The 25,286-nt window shown below is 40.3% G+C and overlaps 1 protein-coding gene across 1 annotated transcript; it reads right to left on the bottom strand.

The window, feature by feature from the left end:
- Positions 1-425: 425 nt before the first annotated feature.
- LOC139714821 (S-crystallin SL11-like) lies at positions 426-24,551 on the bottom strand. The gene is made up of 5 exons (XM_071626477.1): positions 24,410-24,551; positions 22,544-22,639; positions 20,665-20,780; positions 17,750-17,860; positions 426-590 (listed from the first exon to the last, which is right to left on the bottom strand). Exons 1-5 carry the CDS (start codon positions 24,549-24,551, stop codon positions 426-428), a joined length of 630 nt encoding a protein of 209 aa, XP_071482578.1.
- Positions 24,552-25,286: the final 735 nt, after the last annotated feature.

Genomic DNA, 25,286 nt, shown 5'->3' with positions numbered 1-25,286 from the left:
CCACGCATACTATATGTATTTCTCCTTGATGATTTATTCATTTGTTACATGTGTTCTCATGATTGTCTTTTTACATATAGTTCGGATCTTTTTATGGAATCATGAAATGGTCTTCATGGACATTAACGCACTAATCCTCCAGAGATGATACATAAAATATCTGTGTTTTCTTGTAGTCATTTACATCATGATACACTGCTTTTGCACATAAATAAACTGTATAGGTACCGATGTCAAAGGAAAACAAATAGAACGTAGAATTTGGCTATCGAAAAGGCTTCCTTTTTCCCTTCTGTAATGAGCGAAATAACTGTTTTCTCCTTTCCTGTCAAAATGTAAGAGCGGGTTTCATTTTCTTTGAATTCGGATATCATATATGTGACAAAGTGATTATTGGGGAGTGTGGAGGCCTTTCATCCTTCTCGTTAAAACGAGGATTCGGGTCTCTTTGCCAGCCATGCTGCAATCTTGGGCTCCTTTTTCATCCTGGCTTGGAAGTCCTTGAGGTCTGAGTACTTGTCTAGCATCTCTGGCATCATCCCTTCCACAATCTCGAAGAAAACGAAGGCTCGGATGTCAGCCAGAGTCATCTAAGGGAAGATTTAAAAGGGCACGTTGCATTTTCGAAAAAAAAAATGATAATATCAAAGACCGCAAAACATGGAGTGTTCGCATATACATTTATATACTAGGTGTTGCAAAAAAAAAATCCCACTTTTGATCCTTAATAGTTCAAAAAGCTATATAACATATAACACTGACATTGATATGAGCAATATCTAAATTTTTGTGGGAGGTAATTAAAAAATGAGAGCATAGATAATTTATATTAAATTCAAGATTTATTTCTAAGTTAGGTTTCAGATTTTGCTCTATATTCAATCCTCTGTACAAAACTTTATTTTTGCATAGGAGTCAATTGGTGTGTATGGGAGTGTGTGGTTATCATCTAGACAATCGCCCTAAATAATGGCCATAGTTTGAATGTTCTATTACATATTCATAAGAAATTCCATTAACACGGCTAGTCATTATTCATCCTGAAATGAAGAGTATGCAAGCACATGAAAACATGTGTTTACTTTTTTTCATGTGCATGCCTATTACCCTTTATCTAGAGCTGAGTTCAGACGGAGGCAGTTTTGGTCGGAGTAACTTCGGAGGAAGGGTCGGAGGAAGCTTGGTCAGAGTAACTTCGGAGGATAGGTCGGAGTAGTGCCCGTCTGAACATGGACGTGGTAAGTTCCTCCGATAGGAGGAACTTACCACGACCTCTTCCTCCGAACGAGATACTCCTGAGTTTTCTCAGGAGTATCTCGCTACCACGACTAGCCGGTCGGAGTGAATTGCCCGTGCGGACAAGCCCTCGGAGTATCTATGAACGTACTTACCTTACGACCTAGGTAAAACTTCCTTGGTCAAATCGCAATGTTGATATTTTGCGACTACACGTGCGCGTGTAGTGCAATTCTAACCTAGTTGATTGCGACGAAGAAGCTAGCGCTCATGCAGAAATTTCCATCAACAAGATAGACAAATGCCACTGGTAAAAAACAATCGCATGGTCGACTTGCGCGGCGCTACCACTTCTGGAAGTTACACCGACCCTCGCACATAAATTGGTCGGAATTTCTTCCCACAACCGTCGTGTGGACACAAGGGTCTGGGTAAGATATGCATTAATTTGAATTTGAATTGCCGTGCCATAATTTTTTACTCCGACTAGAAATACGTCTGAACATGGCAATAGATACAGACTAGCAGTTCCCAGGGCAGTCCATCATGAATTATTAATGAAGCATTCATGTGCCTTGGAGCAAGAGTCCAGAAGCCTAGTCAGCAGAGCTCTGAAAAGGTGGTATTCGTGGTATTCATATCTATTGTTCAGGGTCATTGTAAGCACACACTCACACACATCATTGGTTCCTGCGTAAATTTCAATTTTGTACAGAGAGTTTAAATTTGACCTAAATCTGAAACTTAAGTTTAAGATTAATCATGGATTTAACGAAACTGATTCATGCTCTCATATTCAAATCCCCTCCAGCTGATTGTACCATTCAGCTATTACTCATATCAATGACAGAGGTATCTGATGTATAGTTTTCGAACTATTAAGGATCAAAAGTGGGAAATGTTTTTTGTAACACCTAGAATATATATTACATTTTATATGCAACACCTAGTGTATGCAAGCACCTTTCTTATATATAACACCTAGAATATGATTTTATATGCAATATGATGATGATGATGAAGTCTTGTATAGCGCCGGTATCCGCCAAGTCAGGCGCTCATGGCGCTTGCTCCAAAATGAATACATAATTCAGCTTAAATTTCATGGGTGCACCGCTTGTGATATGACAGTTAAAATAAAAAGAAATAGTTCCAGGAAGTAATTGTCTCCAAATGTGTAAACATACATTTTTACACATTGGCTAGTTTTTCAATTTGAAGAGATGGGTCTTGAGGGCTGTTTTAAAAGATTCTGTGGTAAGAGCTCTGCGGATAGACTGTGGAAGGCCATTCCATATCTTTGCAGCAGCCACGCGGAATGAACGAGCTCCCCAAGAGTTGTGTGCTCTGTGTTCCACCAGCAGGTACTTGTCTGCAGAACGTAGATTTTCTCTTGCTGGGACATATGGCTCTAGTATATCACATATATATGATGGAGAACTGCCATTCAGTGCCTTGTACACAACCAAACTGATCTTACACTCAATCCTCTGTTCAACACATAGCCAATGTAGCTTTTTCAGAAGAGAGTTGATGCTTGTACTCTTCCTGGACATGTATGTATATGTATGTATGTGTGCGTGTGTGAGTGTTTGTGGATGTGTGTACATGAGCTTGAATGCAGTATGATAGATTTTATTACAAGACCGAATGTTGAGGTGAAATAAAAATTCACGAGTGTATATTAGATAGACTATATGTAGTGCATGAAGGAGCATGTTGCAGCAAAAACGTTTTATACATGGAGTTCCAACTGGCTGTAATTATTCAAACAGTTGTCAGATTTCTATTGATGTACAAAAGAATTCCACAGGTGCACTTGTGCCTTTGATGATCGATGTTCCAAGCCGCCGTCTTGCTGAGCAATCTGAAGATTCATTTTGAACGTTATCATAATTGTGGCCATATTTTGCTTATTTATTTATTAAATGAAATGAAATTTCACTTAATAAAGCATGTAAAACAAAAGTCAATTCCGTTCAGAAATTTGCGCAAAAGTGTAAATCAGAGCTGTATTATGTGAAAATGTTTAAAACTGTATCCTGGAAAGCTGGTTTTATCACTTTTCGACTTAATTTCCCCAAATGAAACTAACATGTAATAATCTTGAAGTATAATTCTTTATTGATAGATATATCAGATTAGTACCCGCGTATGCCCAGTCGAGTAATTTTCATCTTCATTTCAGCATTTTTTCCTCAATTTCTGTTCACGCATCCTCGTGTCTGTACCACCATGGACCTACTACAGATATGGACTATGAACGGAGGTCTTTCTTTGATCCAGTGTTCACCACCGCCACATGATTATGTGCATCTTAATGAGTACATTCAGACGTTTGGACAATGACGATCAGACGTTTGGACAATGACGATTGTGTAATCGTGGATAGTCACTGTCAAAAGAACCGTTTCCCTCATTTCGGTCCTATTTGGCTGAGGTGCCTTTTCAGACTCAACTGCCTTTGAATAAACACCAATGATGGGGAGCAGCAAACCTCAAACAAGGACAAATTTTGCGTCACAAAATTGGTAATTACTGAAACGGACACTTGCGGCCACGCGTGTAACGCCCCTGAATGGCGAGACAAGCATGTCCTTTACTGTTACTGTCCATGTTTACTCTGAAACAATGTGCGACAAATGGAGAAAATAAATTACAAAGCAAAGTCAGCCTGCCTAATTATTTGCTTTTTCTTGTAAAGTACTTGTATTTCGCAAATGAAATTGCTTTAGCGATGATTTCGTAACATACACTACAACTGCACATGCATTTTTCTTGATTTAAGAGAGTTATTATCATTTGCGCTTGTAGTTTTCAGATTTCTCAAAGCGCCGTCTTGTTTTTATCCAGGCTGGCTGTCGGTGGACAACACTGGATCAAAGCAGGAAGGCATGTTCAAAATGTTTTTGTGACGCTTTTGACAGAAACAGGTGCACGAATTAATTAACGAGCGATGAATGTCCATATCTGTAGTAGGTCCATGGTACCACCTAGCTTTTATAAGAAGGGATAGCGAAAAGTAATTACCATCACAAAGACATATCTTCCTTTGAAAGTGACTGGTGATTATGCAATGAGACACGAGTCAATTGTCTTCGTATCGGCGCGGCAGATCCTGTTCGGCACATGCTTCAAATATTTTTGAGCGGCGGCTTCGAACATAGATCAAAAGGAATAACTCTAGTTACGTTCAGACGGGAGCCCATAACCTCGAAGTTAGGAAACTTCGAGGTTAGAGCTTGTAGTTAGGGACCGTGAAGACGCACTCGTAGTTAGCAAACCTCGAGGTTTGCTCGATGTTTCGAGCCACGAGAAATCTTATGGTTAGCGCTCTAACCACGAGCCACGGGGGGTCCCCACCCGTAGTTAAGCACCGTGTGGACACAAAAAACAACGAACTCGAAGTTAAGAGTGACCTCGCCGTAAACTCCAGCCCCCACAATTTCCCTCTGCTTCCGGGTCAACCTCCCAAACGTACACCACAAATACAGGGCTCACACCCATAAATATTTCCCCATAGGGATGTGTGTTAAAAATCAAATTTCAAAAAATTCTGTAAAATAGCTGGGAGAAATGAGGTGTTTCAGCTTCACTAACCTGGATAAGTTAGATATGCCCTTTCATCCATCAAATTCTCAGGGTGGATAATTCAGTTCAAATTCTGTCCAGGGGTCCGCAAAGCCAGACTACGAGTTCTTGTCACTCAAAAAATCACCCATTTTCCATACACGTACCCAATGAAATATAGTCCCCTCAAATTCCACCAGAAAAGCTTTCATCTTCCAACCAAAATGCAATTTGTAGAGGAATTCATACTCAATATCTACAGCTATTCAGTTTTTTGCCAAACTACATCATTGATTTTTAATCAATTTTTTTCTTCATTTATTTTGGTATCTTTGGTACGAATTTGTGAAGGGGTCTGGGACAGTCCATTGTATTTACGGGTGTGAGCCCTATACTACACGTGAAAAACCTATGACGCACGACACAACAACATCATCTTTTCTTCCCATGCGCTTGATCTCTGAAACTGAACACGTCGAACTCGCTTCTGTATTCTATGTTCTTCTTCGACGAATATCTTCATAAAGGCATAAAGTCATCAGTGCAGTGCTATCTCTGCATACCATGACAGAGAAAAAGAGTACCTGTAAGCGAGTCCGACAGGGTTGGACTAAAGAATAAATAGACGCCTTGTTAGCAGTGTGGGCTGAAACTTCCGGTTTTGTGGTTTTAACATCGAGTGGGACCCACTCGTAGTTACGGGGGGCAGAAGCTTAACCTCGAGGTTTCGTAACCTCGAGGTTAAGATTTGTCGTGTGGACACACGTCGTAGTTAGGGGGCAAGAGCTAAACCTCGAGGTTTCCTAACCTCGAGGTTAGGGCGTGCCGTCTGAACGTAACTTCTGTTGTTACTCCATCTCTTCAACCTCCTTGGTTGCAGTTAGGGTGTGTTTATGCTCAATTTGCGAAGGCAGAATCAGCGTTTTGAAACGCTGATTCAAAACGCTGATTCAAAACGCCGTTCACAGGAGCACTGTTTATGCTCACTTTCTTCGAGCCTTGGAAAGAGCGTTTGCGATTGCTTCGCTGACCTCAGCAGAGGCAGGTCAAATTTGGGCGCGCGCTGCGATCGGTGGCCTGGCCTGGGAGAGCAGCTGGGAAAGACATGCGTATGCACAGTACATGGGAAAACTGCACATGCAGGCCATGGTAGCTGGCTGACCGGGCGCGTGCTTTTTCACGTGGACCGGAAAGGCGTTTAGATGACGTCACTCTAAACGCGTTTAGAAACGCTGTTGCGTTCATGCTTCCCCGTCAAACGTGATTAGTCAGAAACGCCGATCGTAAACGCACCTTTTTGTGCGTTTTGGATCGGCGTTTTGAATCAGCGTTTCTATCGAAATGAGCATGAACGCAACAGCGTTTTGCACTAATCACGTTTCAAAAGCCTGATTTTGGCCCCCAAAATGGAAGCATAAACGCACCCTTAATCTATAACACTGATTTGTCGATGCTATATAGGGGGATTACCACGCAACAATCAAAAAGTATTGATCACGACCGTAAAATACAACGAAAACAATAAATGTCACGTGTTTCCAATTCGAGCAATCATATTATCTTGTTATCAATTAGTGTATGTATAAACATATGTGTATAGTGTGACTGCATGATGTCATAAACATATTACATATCGTCGGCTGAGAATGACAAGGACATTACTTGTCACTAAAGCCATAGTGTTCAAGGCACCTTAACACCCTTCTCATTCTCAGCCGACGATATGATGTATATATTCATAAACTGATAGATAGATAGATAGATAGGTTCACAAATAGATTTCTTTCAGGTTTGTCATGTTTTCAAGCCCTGCTTTTGTGTCAGCCCCTGAAACCTCATCAAACATTCCACGGGAGAAAAATTATCTACATTGCCCATTCATTTTTGATAAGCCTGTGTTATGTTATATCACGATGTCACAATGTACCTTTACTTTCATTATATTATGGAATATGTATTTTCCGTGTTGAATTTTATTCATAAAAAAATGCTGAAACCAATCAATAAAAGAAATATACATAATACTATACCATCATAATATCACTACATCTCAGGAAACCTTGAAAACGAAATGATTCATACTATCTTACATTTTCTCATCGTAATGACTATGATAGTTATAAAGTCGTTGCAATGACGCTCCACGGATGATGATGACGATGTGTGTTATGCAATACCATGTTCACTTATATGGTATTTCCGTGTTGATTTCCCTGATGTATTTCCACGATATTTATGAGTTTTTCTCTATAATTTTGTGCGATTGAGCCTCTGGTAAGTTTAATCGGGTGCACGTTACGATAAAGACACCCACGAGTCATACAGCCCAAGAGTAACACGGCCCACTAGTTATACAGCCCACAAGTTCGACACTGAGTGAAAAAAAAGCCCACGAGTTAGACATCCAGTGATTTTTTTTTCTTTCGATAGTTATATAGGGGAGGGGGAGTTGTAGACCTATCATTATCCGGGGTAATCATCCATGGGAAGTTATCGGATCCGAGGGGGTAGTTATCGGGTGGAAGTTATCTGGGGTCTAGTTATCGGAGGAGGGAGTAGTTAACATGGGGATAATTATCCTGGTGGTAATTATCTGGGGGGGGGGGTAGTTATCCGGAGGGTAATCATCCGGGCTTGTGCCGAAAGGGTGGGTTGGGTTGGCGCGTCGCGTTAATGGGAACACCACCCTTCGTCCAAAGCCCCCCCCCCCCCGGTTTTGCCGAAAGGGTGCGTTGGGAGCGTTGGATCGCGTCGCGTTGACTGGAACCCCACCCTTCGTCCAAAGCCCCCCCCCCCCCCCGGTTTTGCCGAAAGGGTGCGTTGGTACTTTTTCTCATGTAATATTGAAAGACGAGTTTTGAATTTACATTTAACCTTCAAACAACCATTTCAAAGAGGCTATCGTCCGGATCCGTTTACACTCTATTACCACTTGGTCTACAGCCAGTTGGTCTAATAGACTGTTTAATATCAGTTGGTCTAATAACCAGTTGGTCTAGTCATCATTTCGTCCAATTACTGTTTGGTCTAACTGTTATTTGTTGTTTAATATCAGTTGGTTAAATATAAATTCAAAACTCGTCTTTTAACCCTATAAAGCCCAAGGGGGGGCACATTGTGCCCCCTACCAGATTTTCATTCGCCACTCCTTCGCCCTTAATCCAGTTTTAACCAAATTTGGTGACTTTTCCTAAAATCTTATTCCGAACATTTTGATATATAATTTAGCTATATTTGATATTGCTGGTTGCCATGGCAACAATAAACTGAAAACCAAGTCAGTCAGATTTTGCATATTTTTCTGTTCCAATTCCAATTAACCATATTATAATGTATAAAATGGGCGTTTCTCGGCTGAAATTTGCTAAAGGAGCAAAATGTGAAGTAATTATGGCCCTGAAATGTTTTTCCTACTATTTCCTTTGTTTTTCTGTGACAATGCCATAAAACAATAGATATAATAGAGATACTTGAAAATAACAGTATTTTCCAAAGATTGCCATTCTATTTTGTGTCATTTTGATTCCTTCACCCAAGTTATACCTCTAATATCATTTGTTTATCGCATTATCAATCTGCAAACTTAAAATTCCGATATTATGGGAACATGAAATATGATAACTATGCATGTACCTATCCCAAACAATACATCACAGGTCTCATAATGTATTTCTTTATTTTATTATGAATAGCGCCCCCATGTGGTGACCTTGAGAAATTTCAACCATAGAAAAATAATGAGCTTTGACTTGCAGATCATTTTGTGGCAAATATGAAAAACATTGGTCTATGATAAGACATATATACTGGGGATAAAGAAATTATACAGAAAAATCATGTTTTTAGCATATTTCCTATGTATTTCTTTATATTTTGGTAAATAGCGCCCTCTATGTGTGACCTTGAAAAAATAAAGTATGCGGTCATGTAGACTATGAGTTGCTCTACCCATGTGCCAAATGTGACGATGAAACATCAAACAATAACAAAGTTATATAGGGGGAGGGGCACAATGTGCCCCCCTCCCCTTGGGCCTGGGAAGGGTCAAAATAGCTTGGGCTTTATAGGGTTAATATTACATGAGAAAAAGTACCAACGCACCCTTTCGGCAAATCGGGGGGGGGGGGGGGGCTTTGGACGAAGGGTGGTGTTCCCATTAACGCGACGCGCCACCACCCAACCCACCCTTTCGGCACAAGCCAATCATCCGGGGGGTAATTATCCGGGAGGTAATTATCCGGGGGGTAATTATCCGGGGGGTAGTTATCGGGGGGGGGGGGGGGGTAATTATCCGAGGGGTAGTTACCCAGGGGGTAGCACATCCTCCGGGGGGTAGTTACCCAGGGGGTAGTTCTCCGGGGGGGGGGTAGTTATCCAGAGGGTAGTTCTTGGGGGGGGGGGGGTAGTTACCCAAGGGGTAGTTCTCCGAGGGTAGTTATCCAGGGGGTAGTTATCCGCGGGGGTAGTTATCCAGGGGTAGCTATCCGAGGGGTAGTTATCCAGGGGTTAGTTTTCCTAAGGGGTAATTGCCCTGGGGGGGGGGGGTGATTGCCCTAGGAGGGTAGTTGTCCGGGGGGTAGTTGTCCTAGGGGGTAATTACCCTGGAGGGTAATTGCCCTTGGAGGGTAGTTGTCCGGGAGGTAGTTGCCCTAGGGGGGAATTTTCCTAGGGGGTAATTATCCGGGTGGTAGTTATCCGGAGGGTGGTTTTCCAGGGGGTAGTGTTCCTAGACACATGTGTGGAATCAGTGTACATGTGTGGTGGTTGATGCTTACCCCGCCTTAGTCCGACCAGACGCTGTAGTACGCTGTACGAATACAGCGTCTGACTAGGGAGGTGTTAGAAAAGGAGAGACAACTCTTCGTAATTCATGCAAACACATGTTTTGGTTCAAAGCGTTACAATGGGATGTCTAGCATTCCGCTATACGCTTTGAAGTCATGCTCTGCACCGCTCTAGTTGCAAGGCGAAGTTCGGAGACGAAGAACGCATTTCACCTTTCGTTGAATTACAAGCTTTATTTCCCCGCAAGATTCTAAATGAATTACTCGAATTGATTAAGAGTAGTTTAGGAAAGAATTCAAAATCATAAACATGTATTTCTAGTTTCTTGGTAATGCGCAAATTGAAATGAAATGAAAATTAGGCCATCTTAAAAACCAAATATTTTTCCATAATGCGCACATTTCCGCATGTTAGTTTTCTATCGTTTAATCTGGGATATTTTGATCTTTCAAATTAAGTACTCCGCTAAAGCGAGCACCAGCGCGCTTTTAAACTATTTGCTGTTAAAATTGTCAATTTTACACTGCGTTTTGATTCGCTGCTCCAATTCAAGGCACACAAATTCATTTTTGCCATCACATTGAAAGAGAGAGAGATCGAAATGCAGTAGGGGCAAGTATTTCTAGATGTGAGAGCGCTAGTCCCGATTATTGATGCTCTCTTTTGTCAAAGCACCTGATTTCCAACTGTATAGTTAAGCGCATATTATGCGCTTCTCGGCGGTGCAGCGCATGACTTCAAAGGAGAGCAGGAGTTGTCTCTCCTTTTTCTAAAACCTCCCTGGTCTGACCAACGAGGCATGCACCTTCAAAGTTGGGAACCACAACACGATTACAAAACTTATTAAAATTTATACGTTACTCACGTTAAGTGCATACTTGTATTAGAGAAGGGCCATAAGTCCATAGAGAGCCCTCACGATAAGTCCATTAAACAAAACAAAAAAATAGCACTTTCTAGCGCAGCAGAACAGCAAAGGAGTCCCCGACCATCGGGGTTCATCGTTGCAGAATTCAACTAGAAATGTCGCTATGCGACTGGTATGCCTCCGCCATAATGCATGATTCTCCTAATAGGTCCAGATAGTACATGTGGACAATGTGTGATTACATTTTCACAAAATTGGCAAAATAATAAAATGACTAGTTTGCCACAAATGTGTTGAATGTTCACCTTCCTTGACCTAGGTTTAATTGGATGAATAGGAGAGCATGTATTTTGGATTTAAGGATTTTAACTTGACTTTGACCCATTCATACGTTTATGCATTGAGTAATTTTCAAGGTATGGAGAAAAAGTGCAATTTCTGTATTGAAAAGTAAATTGTTACCATTTTCATCTGGCCTTTGACCCTAAAATTCATAAGATAATCATTGTCAGGCAGAACATGCATAAACATGTACAAGTAATACGTTTCTAGATAACTTGAGCCACTTCCGAGATATGGAGGAAAAATAAGTTCCGCACTTTCACTTGATCTTTGACCTTTTGACCTTTGAGGCAAAGACAAAAGAAAAAAAACTTTCCTGAGAATCTCTATTAGGTTATTCATGCATACACCAAGTGTAAAAAAAATAATAATCCTAATGCTTTGCATAAACATGAGGGAAATAGTTAAATTTTGAAGTGTTGCCCTTGATCTTTGACCCCTGACCTTTGACCCCATGAACCCTAAATTCTCTAGATAATCACTGCCAGTCAGTACATGTATATATACTATGTTCCATAAAGATACCTTGAACAATTTCCAAGGTACAGAGAAAAAAGGTGAAATTTTAATATTTTTACTTGACCTTTTGACCTTTGACCTTTGACCTCATGACCCAGACTTTCACCAGAGAATCTTAATTGGATAATACATGTATACAATAAGTTTCAAGAAAATATCTTCAGGCGTTGCATAGATATGGTGGAAATAGTGAAAATTTTATGTATTTGACCTTGACCTTTGACCTTTGACTTTGGAGCATGTGCACCCAAAAGTTGATAGGCACAACTTCACCCCCTAATACACATACATGCCAAGTTTCATTAGGATACCTCAAAAGGTTTTGATAGTTACCCTGTCCACAAAATTCATTACGGACGGACGGAAGACGGACGGACGGAAGGACGGACGGACGGACGGACAACCCCGAAAACATAATACCTTCCGGCCCCCCACTTCGTGGCGGAGGCATAAAAATGGCGAATGACTACTCAGCAATTATGCGTGGCGTGCGTGGCTGGAAGTGCAGCGGATCTATTGCGTGCGTGTGCTCTATGGTAGTAGGCACGCACGGTCGACAGATCGAGTGAACTGCCGATTATCAGATGTAGCGTTTGCTCATGCTGCATATTAAATCATCATTTTCGGTAAGTTGTAAAATGTGAATTTCAATAGCATATATATGAAGTCTCATTATTATTTGTTCGTTCGATGAGTTTGAGGTGACAAAAAATGAACTAAAGTATCAAAATTAAAAGCGATCGCCATGCTATCGCTGAACTCTCTTCGTGTTTGTTGGTCCGTTGGTACAGCCCTGTCGCTGCTAGCGTACTACAGCGACTGGGCTGTGTATGGTTAACCCCACCTAAACACAAACACACGCACACGCACACACACACACAGACATAGGGCTTACGTTTTCACGCACACACACAAACACACACAACCCGAGGCACTAGGCACATAACATAGGCCTACGTACCCCCCCCCCCCCATTTACGTTTACATCCGCCTTCACACCACATTCATGCACACACACACACACACACACACCTCTACACACAGACTCACACACTTACACATACGGACATCCCTCAAGCACACCTATTTACACACACACACATACGCACCACCCATTTCCCTTTCACTCACCCATCATCCACTCACTCCACACACATACACACACTCACACACAGTCACACCTGTCCCTCAATTCCACACCCCATCCATCCACTCCTCTCCTCTTCACGTGCACCCCACGGGTATACATACACACACACTCACACACACAAACGGACACTCCATTATCATGTGCGCGCGCACATACACATATGCACTTCCTCGAAACCTGAACGTGACTTTTTACATGGTTTGTTTGCATGGATGTAGCCATGTCAGTTAAAAAAAAAAAAAAAAAAAAAAAATGTGTTGGTATTCCAGTGCCAATGTCAAGTGTGATATTTCCCCCAATAGGCGTTTTTACATCAGCCCGATAAAAATCCAAGCTGGAGATATTTTTCGCGATTACGAATTGGAGCGCTATTTCATTTCTTATTCACATCAGCCCGAAGAGAATTAGCCCGATTTTTTTTTCGAGCTAATTCGACAGCTGAGTATGTGCAAACAGCATCATTATAATGTGTGTGCCCTCTTAAAAATTCCTCATGATTTGTGTGTAGTTTGCCTCGATCGATCGGGTCACACACGCTCGGCATGATGGGATGCATCGCGCTAATTTCTCGAGTCGTTTTCACACTGGGCGTTTTCACATCAGCCCGATGTTTCGAAATAGCGCGCTATTTTACTGACTATATTCTGCGAAAAATATCTCGAGCTTGGATTTTTATCGGGCTGATGTGAAAACGCCTATTAGCCCGATAAAAATCCAAGTTCGAGATATTTTTTAATTTCCCAAGTCAGAAAATAGCGCGCTATTTCGAAACATCGGGCTGATGTGAAAACGCCTTATCAAATAGCGCGCTACTATCCCGCTTTTTCAGAAATTTCCCGAGTTGGACTCGAGAAATTTTCTCGATCAGAGCGATACAATTAGCGAGATAATTTGTTTTCATATTATCAAATAGCGCGCTATTTCGTGATTGGGTTAATTTCCTAAGTCAGAAAATAGCGCGCTATTTCGAAACATTGGGCTGATATGAAAACGCCTAAGTGTGCTTCGAGGGCGGGCGACAATTTGTGTTGTTAGCGCCCTGCACAATTTGTCGCCCGTTTCAAGGGCGAATATTTGTGTATTCTACGCCTCTGCAAGTATTTTAACAGAACGTTCCTAATTCACCAAGAGGTAATGTCTTTGTCATAAGAATTTGAATTTCATATATCTTCTAATCAATTTCATTCTGTATGTGCAATGCACTGTTGTTTTTGTGATTATATTTGTAGTACAATGATAGACAATGATTTTTTTTATATCCTTATGTATTCATAATGTAATGTCCTTCATGAAAACATGGGAGAAATTCAGCAATTTCACTGTTGCAAACACGCAAAACCATACACTTAAATACACACACATTATCCACAAACACATTACACACCCGCATACATACACATTATAGGCAAACATGCTCACAGACACATCCCTCAAGCACCTCAACAGATCTTTGAAATACAGCAAAAGGTTATAAATTTCCCCGTAGTAAGAACTGGAATTTTATATACCCTAAACAATTTCATTTTATATATGCAAGAAAGTGGGGTTTTTTAATTATATTAATAGTACAATAATACACAATTTTGTTATATTGTATGCATGTCCTGTCATGTATAAATGGGAGTGATTCAGCAACTCCATCGCTGCAAATACGCATAACCATACAACTGAATACACACATACCCGCGTACATATACATACACATTATACACACTATTATGCTCAAAGACACATCCCTCAAGCACCTCAACAGAAGTTCGAAATGCACCAAGAGGCATTTTCTTCGTGGCAAAATATCGGAATTTTGTACATAATATTTATGCATTTTACTCTATATGTACAAAGAATTATAATTTTATGATTGTATGTGCAGTATTAGACAGTTTTATAACATTCATATGTATGCATCATGCCTTTTATGTACAATTGTGTGCTGCAAATCATGATTCCAAACCACGAATAATGATGACAATTAACTCTACAACCTTTTTAGGTAATCTCGTTCCCCACCCCATCCCCCAACAAAAAACAAAATCTGCGTTAAAAAAAAAGAAGAAAAGAAAATGATAATCATGTAATGATGTGCATTTTCAGATCAGCCTGCTAGAAAAACATCCAGTTGTGAAATAAAGTTTACAAGGAAATATTTCACAACATGCTCAAAATCACAGCTCACATCTGCTTCAAGGACGTAGTCTTCAGTGAATTCATCAGTATTATAAAATACTTGCCAACGTGAGAGAAAAGCGATGCAAGTATCACTTATATAAATCCAGTAATTCTGAGGCTTTTACAAAATTTAACACGAAACAATTCACCGCAACAAGCCTTATCTATGCATAAAAGAGGGCTAGAATAATAAAAAAAAAAATTCCACACCATGTAACAATAACGGCAAACAATATATATATATATATATATATATATATATATATATATTATTATTGTTATTATTATTATTATTATTATTATTATTATTATTATTATTATTATTATCATTTGCCGTGATTGTAATGTAATTAACAGCTACCAAACGAAAGAAAGGTGAAGCCAGAGAGTCAATGATTTTAGAACAATGGAAAGAGACGTGGGTACGGAGTTTGCTTGCTGCTAGACATACAAATACTACTTCAGCAAAATATGTTTTTTGTATCCCCCGAACAGAGTTCGGAGGATACTATGGATTTGGCCTCGTCGCGCCGCGTCCGCCGCGTCCGCCGCCGCCGCCGCAGAGATTTCCTTGTGAGCGCTCTACCAGCTGCGTTTCTTCTCGATCATCTTCAAATTTGGCATGAAGGTGTATTATGGTTAGACGAAGGCTACGTTTATCAACTCATTTTCTCGGCAGAAACAGGTTATCCAAACAGCTTTCAAGGAATTTTTACGAGTTGATAAACGCAAAGCTGTTTTGAAAGCCCTTTAGGAAAGCCTTTTACGAAAGGGTGCGTTTATCAACTCTCCTTTCTCGGCAGAAACAGGTTATCCAAACAGCTTTCAAGGAATTTTCACGAGTTGATAAACGCAAATCTGTTTTGAAAGCCGTTTAGGAAAGCCTTTTCGAAAGCCCCAAATTTGTGACGATCCAAACAGGTTTCCCAAACAGGTTATCAGAAACCGGTTTGTAAAAGCCTTGCGAAGTTGATAAACGCAAAGCTGTTTTGAAAGCCCTTTAGGTCGCCCTACTGCGGTTACGCAACCATGCGTTTCCGGTTTCTGAAAAGACGCGCGCCACGTAAAGTGCACACGAGTACGTGTACACAGGTGTATACATACAGCTGTGTGTAATGCACGCATATGCTTGGAACAAGGAGGTATTTCTCTCACCAACAAGGTTTGAAAAATAGAGTAACAACAGTCTCATTCCCTTTGATCCCATGTCTCATGCCACCACTCAGAAATATTTGAAGTATATGCTAAACTGGAGCTGCCTCACAGATAGGAAGACAATTGATTCATGTGGCATTGTATCATGACTCGTTACTCTCAAAGGAAAATATGTCTTTATGATGGTAATTGCTTTTCGCCGTCCCTTCTTAGAAAACAGGCGGCACATCAATAGTACAGGCAGTCAGTGCTTTGGAAAGGGCTCTCGAAAGGGCTATGGAAAGGGCTATCGAAAAGGCTATCGAAAGCCGTTTAAACAAGGGAAAGTTGATAAACGCAGCCGACGGAAACAAGCGGCACATTAATAGTACAGGGAGTGGACAGGGCTTTCGAAAGGGCTATGGAAAGGGCTTTCGAAAGGGCTATCGAAAGGGCTATAGTATCGAAAGGGCTTTCGAAAGTCGTTTAAACTGGGGAAAGTTGATAAACGCAGCCGAAGACGCCTATTGTTTTTGGTGATGGCGCCCTCGCTTGTTCCGTCTTTATACATGAAAAGGTAAATTCAATAGGGTCGATCTGCTTGTGAGCGCTCTACTGGCTGCAGTTCTTCTTCGATCATCTTCAAATTCGGCATATAGGTGTATTATGGTTAGACGAAGACGCCTATTGTTTTTGGTATGATGGCGCCCTCGCTTGTTCCGTCTTTATACATGAAAAGGTAAATTCAATAGGGTCTGCTTGTGAGCGCTCTACTGGCTGCAGTTTTTCTTCAATCATCTTCAAATTTGGCATGATGGTGTATTATGATAAGACAAAGATGCCTATTGTTTTTGGTGATGGTGCCCTCGCTTGTTCCGCTTCTATACATGAAAAGGTAAATTCAATAGGGTCTGCTTGTGAGCGCTCTTCTGGCTGCAGTTTTTCTTCGATCATCTTCAAATTTGGCATGAAGGTGTATTATCGTAAGATGAAGACGCTTAGGCCCGAATTCACGAAGGTGGTCTAAATTTAAACCATGGTTTATATATATGTCTTCTGCGTATTTGTGATTCACAGATTGCGTACGCTAACAGGCATCAAGTAAAAAAAAAAAAACGTGCATTGATGCGCGCATGTATTGGTACGCCTATTTAACGCTTATTTTAGACCATGGTCTAAATTTGTACCATGGTTTAAGTTTAAACCACCTTTGTGAATTCGGGCCTTATTGTTTTTTTGGTGATGACGCCCTAGCTTGTTCCGTCTTTATACATGAAAAGGTAAATTTTAAAGGGTCTGCTTGTGTGTGTGACGCTGGCCTTGTTTCTTGACCAATTTTTTGCAAATATGGTATGCAAATATATCATAGTCACATCTATACATCTATACCTATTGATAATGCTGCCCTCACTGTTCCACCTTCTACAGGGTCAAAGGTCACCTTGATCATGTCAAAATTTGCAAAAGTGCTTATTTATGCAATAACTTGATTGTTACTCAATAGATTTTATTCAGACTTGCTAGGGAGGAGTATGCGTGATCATTCTACATGAAGGACACAACAGTGTTCTGGCTTTGGTTGCCAATGCACATTTCTTGTGTGTGCTCTATCAGCCACATTTCTTATAAGATTTTCTTCGAATTTGGCAATAAGGTGCATTGTAGGGAAATGAAGATGCCCATATTGTTTTTGGTGGTGGCGCTCTCGCTTGTTCCGTCTTTATACATGAAAATGTAAATGTATCATAGTCAAATCTATACGCCTGTAGACACCTATTTGGATTTCATTGTATCCTACAACAGTTGCCATATCATACAAAATTCTGGCCTAAAAAGTAGGCCAGATGGAGTATGGGAGACGGGTTCGGGGATACATGTGCTCGATTGCGAGTGCTCTAGTTTGTAATGACGCTTAATGCCTCATCACTGCTGAACAAGAATTCTAAAATCATGCACAAATTTACATGAAGACTTACCGTTGTGCCGACAAAGTAGCCCTTGCCCTGGTTGTTGTACTGAAGCCCCTTGCTCAGTGCTTTCATGGCGTTTACAGAATCCGTCTCCATGAAGTCCTGCTTCTTCTTGGCCTATTTGACAAGGAAACGTAGCACTTGCTCGATTAGCATTCTCAGTTTAAGTCCTATCCTTGTTCTGTATGAGCTATTTCTTTCTCTTTCATATTTCTGATTACTCTCTATACTCTTATTTTCATGTGTGTTAGGATGGGGTTTTTTCACAACTAGGAAATGTTACTTGTATTTTCGCTCTTCTGAATTTATGATATATTACTACTATAGTATACTTGGAGAATTCTAAAATCATATGAGCTCCCTCGTGGAGACCTAATTAGCTCCTTTGTGGAGACAATATGAGCTCCCCCGTGGAGACTTAATGAGCTCCTTTGTGGAGACAATATGAGCTCCCTCGTGGAGACGATATGAGCTCCCTCGTGGAGACTTGGTACATACATATATATATTAATAATGTTTATATTTTTCTAAGATTTATAATGTCTGTTTTATGTTAAGTGCTGTCTGGGGCAAATTATTTGTATAGGGCCCCATTTTCTCTCTCTTCTTTCTTTCTATAAAACAACAACATACTTGGAGAAAGAAGAGTAGAAAGCAATGATTCACTATCAAGATATTGCAGAACTATTATTGAATATGTACTGCATATTTCAACTTGAACAACAAAACTGCTAAATCTTGCCCTAAATACCTAATAGTTTGACTCCGACTTGAAATTTTTCGTCATATATCAATTTCATAGGTACTTTTCTCTCTACCAATTAGCAAAAGCGAGCAACTCTAGCAAGCATCTGAAAATATAGGTCTAATGCCAACCTCATCAGCAAGGAGAAACCTAGACATACGAAAAAGTATTGCTCATACTCTGCACCCATCATGTCATAAATCTCCTTCAAACGTAATTCTTGATTATTATCTTGCTTCTTTATCTCCTGCCTTGTTTTCCAATTGTATTATACAAACACGAAAAAAAAGTTGAAAAAGCTCTGAAATGACAATTTGAACTTGTTGTTTACAATTGACTTTAGGCTCTGTATACATAGCATTTGAAGTATAAAGCGGAGTTCCAACTATCACGATTGGCGCCACGATTGAAATCGTGGTCTTAATCGTGAAGCAATCGCAGTGATCTTATCAGATCGTATTAGATTGTATCAGATCTTGAGGTCAAGACGGTTCAAAAATTTTCTACGATTAAAGGCATAATTTACCTTTTTCAGGTGAAACAAAAATCCAGCATTAGTGCTTCAAAATACTTCTGAAATGTGAGTTAGGGATATAGAAACAACCAATGTAAAAATTTGAACCAGTATAGTCAATGTTAAGTATTGTTAGATATACAGAATGTGAGCAATAGTTATAATAAAAATATTTTCAGACTAAACCGTATACAGTTATGGTTTAATGAGAAAAATAGTGATATATCCTTATATTTTAGACTTTATTGCAAAAATTTAATATGGTAGGATGTTTTGTGATACAACTCATCTACTCATAGGCATCAGAAGTGATATCTTGAACATTTCTTAAATCTCTGCTCCCAAAGGTAAACAGGACCTTTAACACGATTAATTTTTGATCGTGATCATCGCATCAGATTGTCTTTAATCGTATCAAAACGCAGCAAATCTTATTTAATCGTGCTTCTTAATCGTGTTGATCGGGATCGACTTTTTGGTATGTCTATAAGGCCGTCACTATATCTTGATTAGAAATGTAAGATTTGATAAGCAAAAAATGACAAGAATTCCATGTTTTGTAAGCTGAATTACAAAAATTTATTACATTTAAATCACCTTCAAAAGACCCCTTTTAAGTGCTTGCAAAAGCGTATCACGTGGACTTTTTCTAAAGTCCCTACCGGAATGGGGTTGGGGTTGAACACTTTTTCAGAAATTAGGGGAGCAAATTTCGCGCTTGCCCCGGGCGCCGTTTTCCCTAGATACACCACTAAGTGAGATACCCCCTTGAAAGATTGGTTAGGCAATAAAACATTATTGAAAGTTACCGCGGATGGGGCAAAGTAATTTTGAACATGTTCAAAATTCTTTGCGACAGAAAAAAACTTAACGACCATGAAAACTGTTTGAGAATTTGATTGCAACTGTTTACGAATTTCCCTAGAATTTGCAACGCTCGCAAACATTCGCAGCTAAGTGAGATACCCCCTTTTACGTATCTATACGGGAAAGGTTAAGTGACATTTTGGATTACTAAATACACCATTATTACTTTTTTTCTTGTTTTAGCAAAAAAAAAAGAACATTAATTCGAATTGCAGCGTTTGTGGTAACATATTTAGGCCTATTCTTAAGCCAACGCAATAGCTTCTAGATATTCCGATGCTGTTCCATCTTGGCCCTCGGAAAGAGACTTCACGAACTTCCGGCGCGTGCTCCTTGATTGCGTTCTGTTTGGCACCGTTAATGGCAGTTGTTAGTGGCTGCCTGCACGCAAAGATATTTCAGACAATTTCAATGTAGAATGGACCTTCTCCGATTTAAGAACAATGCGTGATTTTGCCCGTTTTTTAGTTCGGTTAGATAAAAAAAAAAACTTATATCCGCACAATTTCGTCTTTATTTTTGCTTTGTTCTGTTTTGTTTTGTTTTTTGTTTTGGGTTTTAGTTTTTTGTTCTTTTAGGCCCGAAAATTATCTCACTATAAACGGAACTTCATATTCCCATAGGCTAACACGCAAAAATAGTTGGGATCGGACAATTTATCTCGTTTTAAGCAGATTTCGTTGTGTCCGATCTCGGGATTTCCCTGTAGAGAACTGTTAATAATCAACACAATGTTCATGAGGAGCGTTTACAGTATGAGACCATAAGCAGGCTAGAAAGGAATGTTTACTGTACCTTGGTCGCTTCATCCTTCTCAAAGGCAAACTTGATCGTGCCGTTGAAGAGGTCGAGTACAGTCTCGCAGACGACATCGATCCTGATTGTCTCCAAAGTATTCTTACCGTACATCCCTGCAATGAGAGCGAAGGAACAATCTTTTGTAATCTGATCACACTAACATTTCCTCCGCGTTCTCCGCCAAAATGCACACTTGTTGAATTGTGTCATATCAGATACAACTGTATCTTTCTGAAACATATTACATGAATTATGCTTTTGATACACAATACGGAAACATGCTTTTAAAATGAGTTTAAATAATCGCTGAATAAAGAATCTCATTTTGACGAAATAGCTTCAGGTTTATGATAAATCGTGGGCTTATAATTAATGGTCTGTTTCGGATACGCCTCATTGCCGTGTACAGTGTTCGTTGGACCTGCTCTGAACGACATCATGCTCATACATGCTAAAGCATTAATTTTCTCTATGCAGCAAAAAATCAAATTGGCACTTCCTGTATCACAAATATGTGAAGGAAATCAAGTTTTGAATAGATTTTGGGTACTTGGTAATTTTATGTCTTAAATTTGAAATGTATTCGCAATTCTGTGCCAATATATACATCTAGAACCTAATAGACTTCGCTTCTTTCCATGTCTGTTAACATTTGACAATCTAAAGGCCGTGTCACACCTTCTACGCGGGCTTATTGCGAGTAGGGATTTCCCAGCACGCAGGAGAATTTTATGCGGGCGGACAAGAACGTTTTTTCGAGTTTCGTACTTAAATTGTGTCATACCTGCTAGACGCGTGCTACTTACCTTCCACTTGCGTGTATTCCGTGTGATCTGCGTGAGAGCTTTGAAACCGATCCGTTTTTTTGTTACGAGAGACGTATACGGGTGCTGCGAAGTACCTGCGTTGGAGTTGCCTGCGAGGTGCTGCCGGTAAGGGTCTCCTTCGTGTACCTCTGCGGGCGAACCCCCTTAAGAAGTTTTGAGCATGCTCAAGGCCTTGTCATACCGTATCTTAGGAAGTTTTACGGGTTGACTTGAGGAGAAATAATTTGCTACCCGAAACTCTCCTCCGCAGTTGGTCCGCACCTGACAGTACCTAGGGCGTATCTCGCCCATAGTTGCCCGGGGGTGCCATCCCATTTACCCGCATCCACGTTTTGAGCATGACCGAACTTTTCCGGGTGAGTCGCGGGGATTGCCCGCAGAGGTCCACGCAGAGCGCCAGTAGGAGGCCCTTAGCGGCAGCACCTCGCAGGCAACTCTCACGCAGGTACTTCGCAGTCCCCGTATTCGGCCAAGATAATGACATTCTGTGGGACTTCTGCCATTCCTTCAGATGAATTCCTTCACTGAGTTGTCAGCCCCCGCGCGCCTGGCACGCAGGTGTCACAGAATGCCCGGAAGTAGAACTTAAGTAAAACGCGTCCAGCAACTAAGACACATGCACTGACTCGCCCAAATCCTTGTCTGCCCTAAGAAATTGTCCGGTACTAGTATGCCGGAAAATCCCCACTTGCAACAAGCCTGCGTAGCTTGCCCGGAAAGGTGTTACGGGGCCTAAATATGGTTGCGAGAAAACGATTTGCATGCGCACCTCCGGGCAACTACGGGTGAGATACGTGCTTGGGATTGTCATGTGCGGGTCATCTGCGGGGACCTCCGGGTGGTAAAATTGTTCAAGTCGCACACAAGGCTTGCCCGGAAAGGTGTGACACGGCCTTTACACGCTTACTGCCCATGTATCAAAACTTTAAGGGAAATATTTTTGTTGTATGCGATCGATATGTGTGTATATACGTACATTAACTTTCAACGGAGATTCGTTGGAAGTCTGTTGCTGAGTTTATTTTATCAAACTTTGGAAGAATACTCACCGAATTCCCTGGCGAGATACCGCTCGATAGCGCTAGATTGTGGGATGGGTGGGTTGTTATCCACAATCAGTACTGGCAGTTGTCCCAAGGGGAGCCCTGGATGGTATAGGCAGAATGGTAAAATTCACATATAAGCTTAGGCATGTCATGTCATCGGTTAACTAATGGTGTAACAGGTAAAAAAAACTCCTCTTTGTTATTCAGTGTTTCTATGAGCATGGCAGTTTAGACATTTTTTTTTCGTCACAGATTGCTCAGAAGCCTATTTCCCCGCTCTTAATTAATGTTCCGCACAGAATATATGGTTAATAAGTATGCTGAAGTCAACGTTTATGAGAGTTTGTTAAAACTGATGGAAGAAAAATGGGATATAGCAGAGAAAATATTGTTATTGAAGGGGAATTTAATCATACATGAAATCTGCAAATGGATAAGATGGGTGGGACATATGTACACACACACAAAAAAAAAAATGTGTAGTTCAAAAAATAAGGGATATAACGATACATTTTGAATTATTACATCTTTGGAGAATGAATTGGAATAGGAGACTATAATTTATTGAATATGTTAGAAAGTAGATTCGCTGAAGACAGATGAAAGCATATTATAATACATGAGAATGAGAAGTTTAAGGAGAAATTGTTGGAAAATGATGAAATAAAGATATCTGGGCTTATTGTGAGATCACGGTGGTCGCTGGTATGAGAAAGGAGAAAAGAGTACAGTTATTTTTGTGAGGATTCGATAAATGCTTTATGCTTCAAAGTTATAATTATGGTGGAGCAACGGTACAATGTAGAACTTTTTTAGAAAATTTAGAGATACCAGGGTTGAATGAAGATGAAAGGGAAGATTTAGAGAAGCCAGTTACAAAAAAAAAAGAAGAAGAAGAAGAAAGAATGCAGGGAAGCAAGCAATAATTTAGCCGGAAATAAGAATCACGGGAATAATGGGATTCCCGTAGAGTTTTACCAACGTTTCTGGAATGAATTAGAAGGTCAATTCATGGACTCTGTACAAGAAAGCTTTGGAAAGGGTGAAATTACAGTTTCACAAAGACAGTCTATTATTGTTTTGATAAAGAAAGAAGGTAAGGATGAACAAGAGATAAAGATTGGAGACCTATATCATTATTAAACGTAGATGTTAAAATTATTACGAAGGTTTTTGCAAAACAAGCTGGTTTATGGTATGTTTCAGATTTGTAGATGATGGAGGTAGATTGATTGATTTTGCAACGTGGAGGAAGAGGAGGGGGTAGGTAAAAGATTGTACATGAAATGGTGTTCTATTGTTTCTGCTATACCATCTACACTGAAACAAACATGTATTATGAGTAAGGAAAAGTAAGAGCCATTGACATGTTTTTGTGAACAGTGGTGAATATTATTTATGTTAACTGGAGAACACTCTTAAAGTTATAGCTATCCAGAGTACAGACATTGATTGTGTTTTATGTTGAATATAGAGCCATGTGGCTCAAACGGTTAGCGCGATGCCTGCCTTACAGCTGTATATGAATACTAGGATGTTGAGGATGAGGAGAAGTATATTTCTTATTCAGAGATGTATAGATATCAGTTGAGATACAGAGAACACAAAATACCTAGTTTGTGCCAAGTAGTGGATTTTTCCCCCAAATTGATTTGTATTTGTATTTGTCTTTTCTTTAAATATGTGGAAATAAAAATTAATATTTAAAAATAAAAAAGGTATGTTTAAGATTAAAGACATCTTCCACAATTATGGATTCCCTGTATTCCTTTCCAATCATCCTAAAAAATCAATGATTCGTTAGAGCGGCTACTTGTGAGACACATTATGCATTACACGTTTAGTATACATGTAAAATTGTATACTTACGTTCTGGATCAGTCTTCATGTCTCGGAACTCCTCACCAGTTAATCGGCAGTCTTCGTAGTCGACTCCGGCCTGGGCGAAAAGCAGCCGGATCCCCTCCCCACGCCCGCGCACATTGAAGTACATGAGTTTGTACGACGGCATTATGAAAGCTTCAACGACAGAGCAAGCGACGTGGTAAGAAAACGACAAAGTTGCACTTCGACGTCCGACTTCAGCTGCAGTGAAAGACTACCAACTCAACGTGAGAGGCAGATCAATTTATAAGCCTACGTACAATAGCGATTACGTAATGCTGCTGAGGGTCTTCGTGAAAATAAGCACTTATACAATGCGTGCGATGACTCGGCAGTATCACCATAAGGCAAAAACAGAACCAGTATTATGCCCCAACATGCAAGCACTCTCCACCCCCACACCCCCCCCCCCCACCTCTGTAGTAGGCCCTATTCGTTAAGATTTCATTCAAATCACAATGTAATTATCGTCCATTGAAATTAACACAGAGTCATGTGTTCGAATTTAGACAGATGAAATCTACACACACACACACACACACACACGCAAACAAACAAAACATGTACATGCATTATTTTATACCAACAGCGACTGATCGGCCTGTATGCAGTACTGAATGGTTGACTTAAAATGTTATAGCATTAAAAGCCCATGGGCCAAGACCCGAAAAATGGGTTATTAGTACCACCTGAGGTGGCAAGTTCTAGTTGTTCATTTTGAAATGGCATATATCTAAGGATTATTTTTTGCTATGATAGCATGTCCAGAGTAGTAGCTTAGTCATAGATTTCAGCCATTAACCCGAACAATACCAAATATGTTTTGACGCTCCGTGACCAAAGACATGCACAGTTTCCCCCA

Source organism: Diadema antillarum, unplaced genomic scaffold (genome assembly GCF_040938485.1).
Source record: "Diadema antillarum isolate AM-2024a unplaced genomic scaffold, OU_Dant_1.0 seq00002453_RagTag, whole genome shotgun sequence".
NCBI lineage: Eukaryota > Metazoa > Echinodermata > Echinoidea > Diadematoida > Diadematidae > Diadema > Diadema antillarum.
This window is presented reverse-complemented; position numbering and strand designations above follow the sequence as displayed.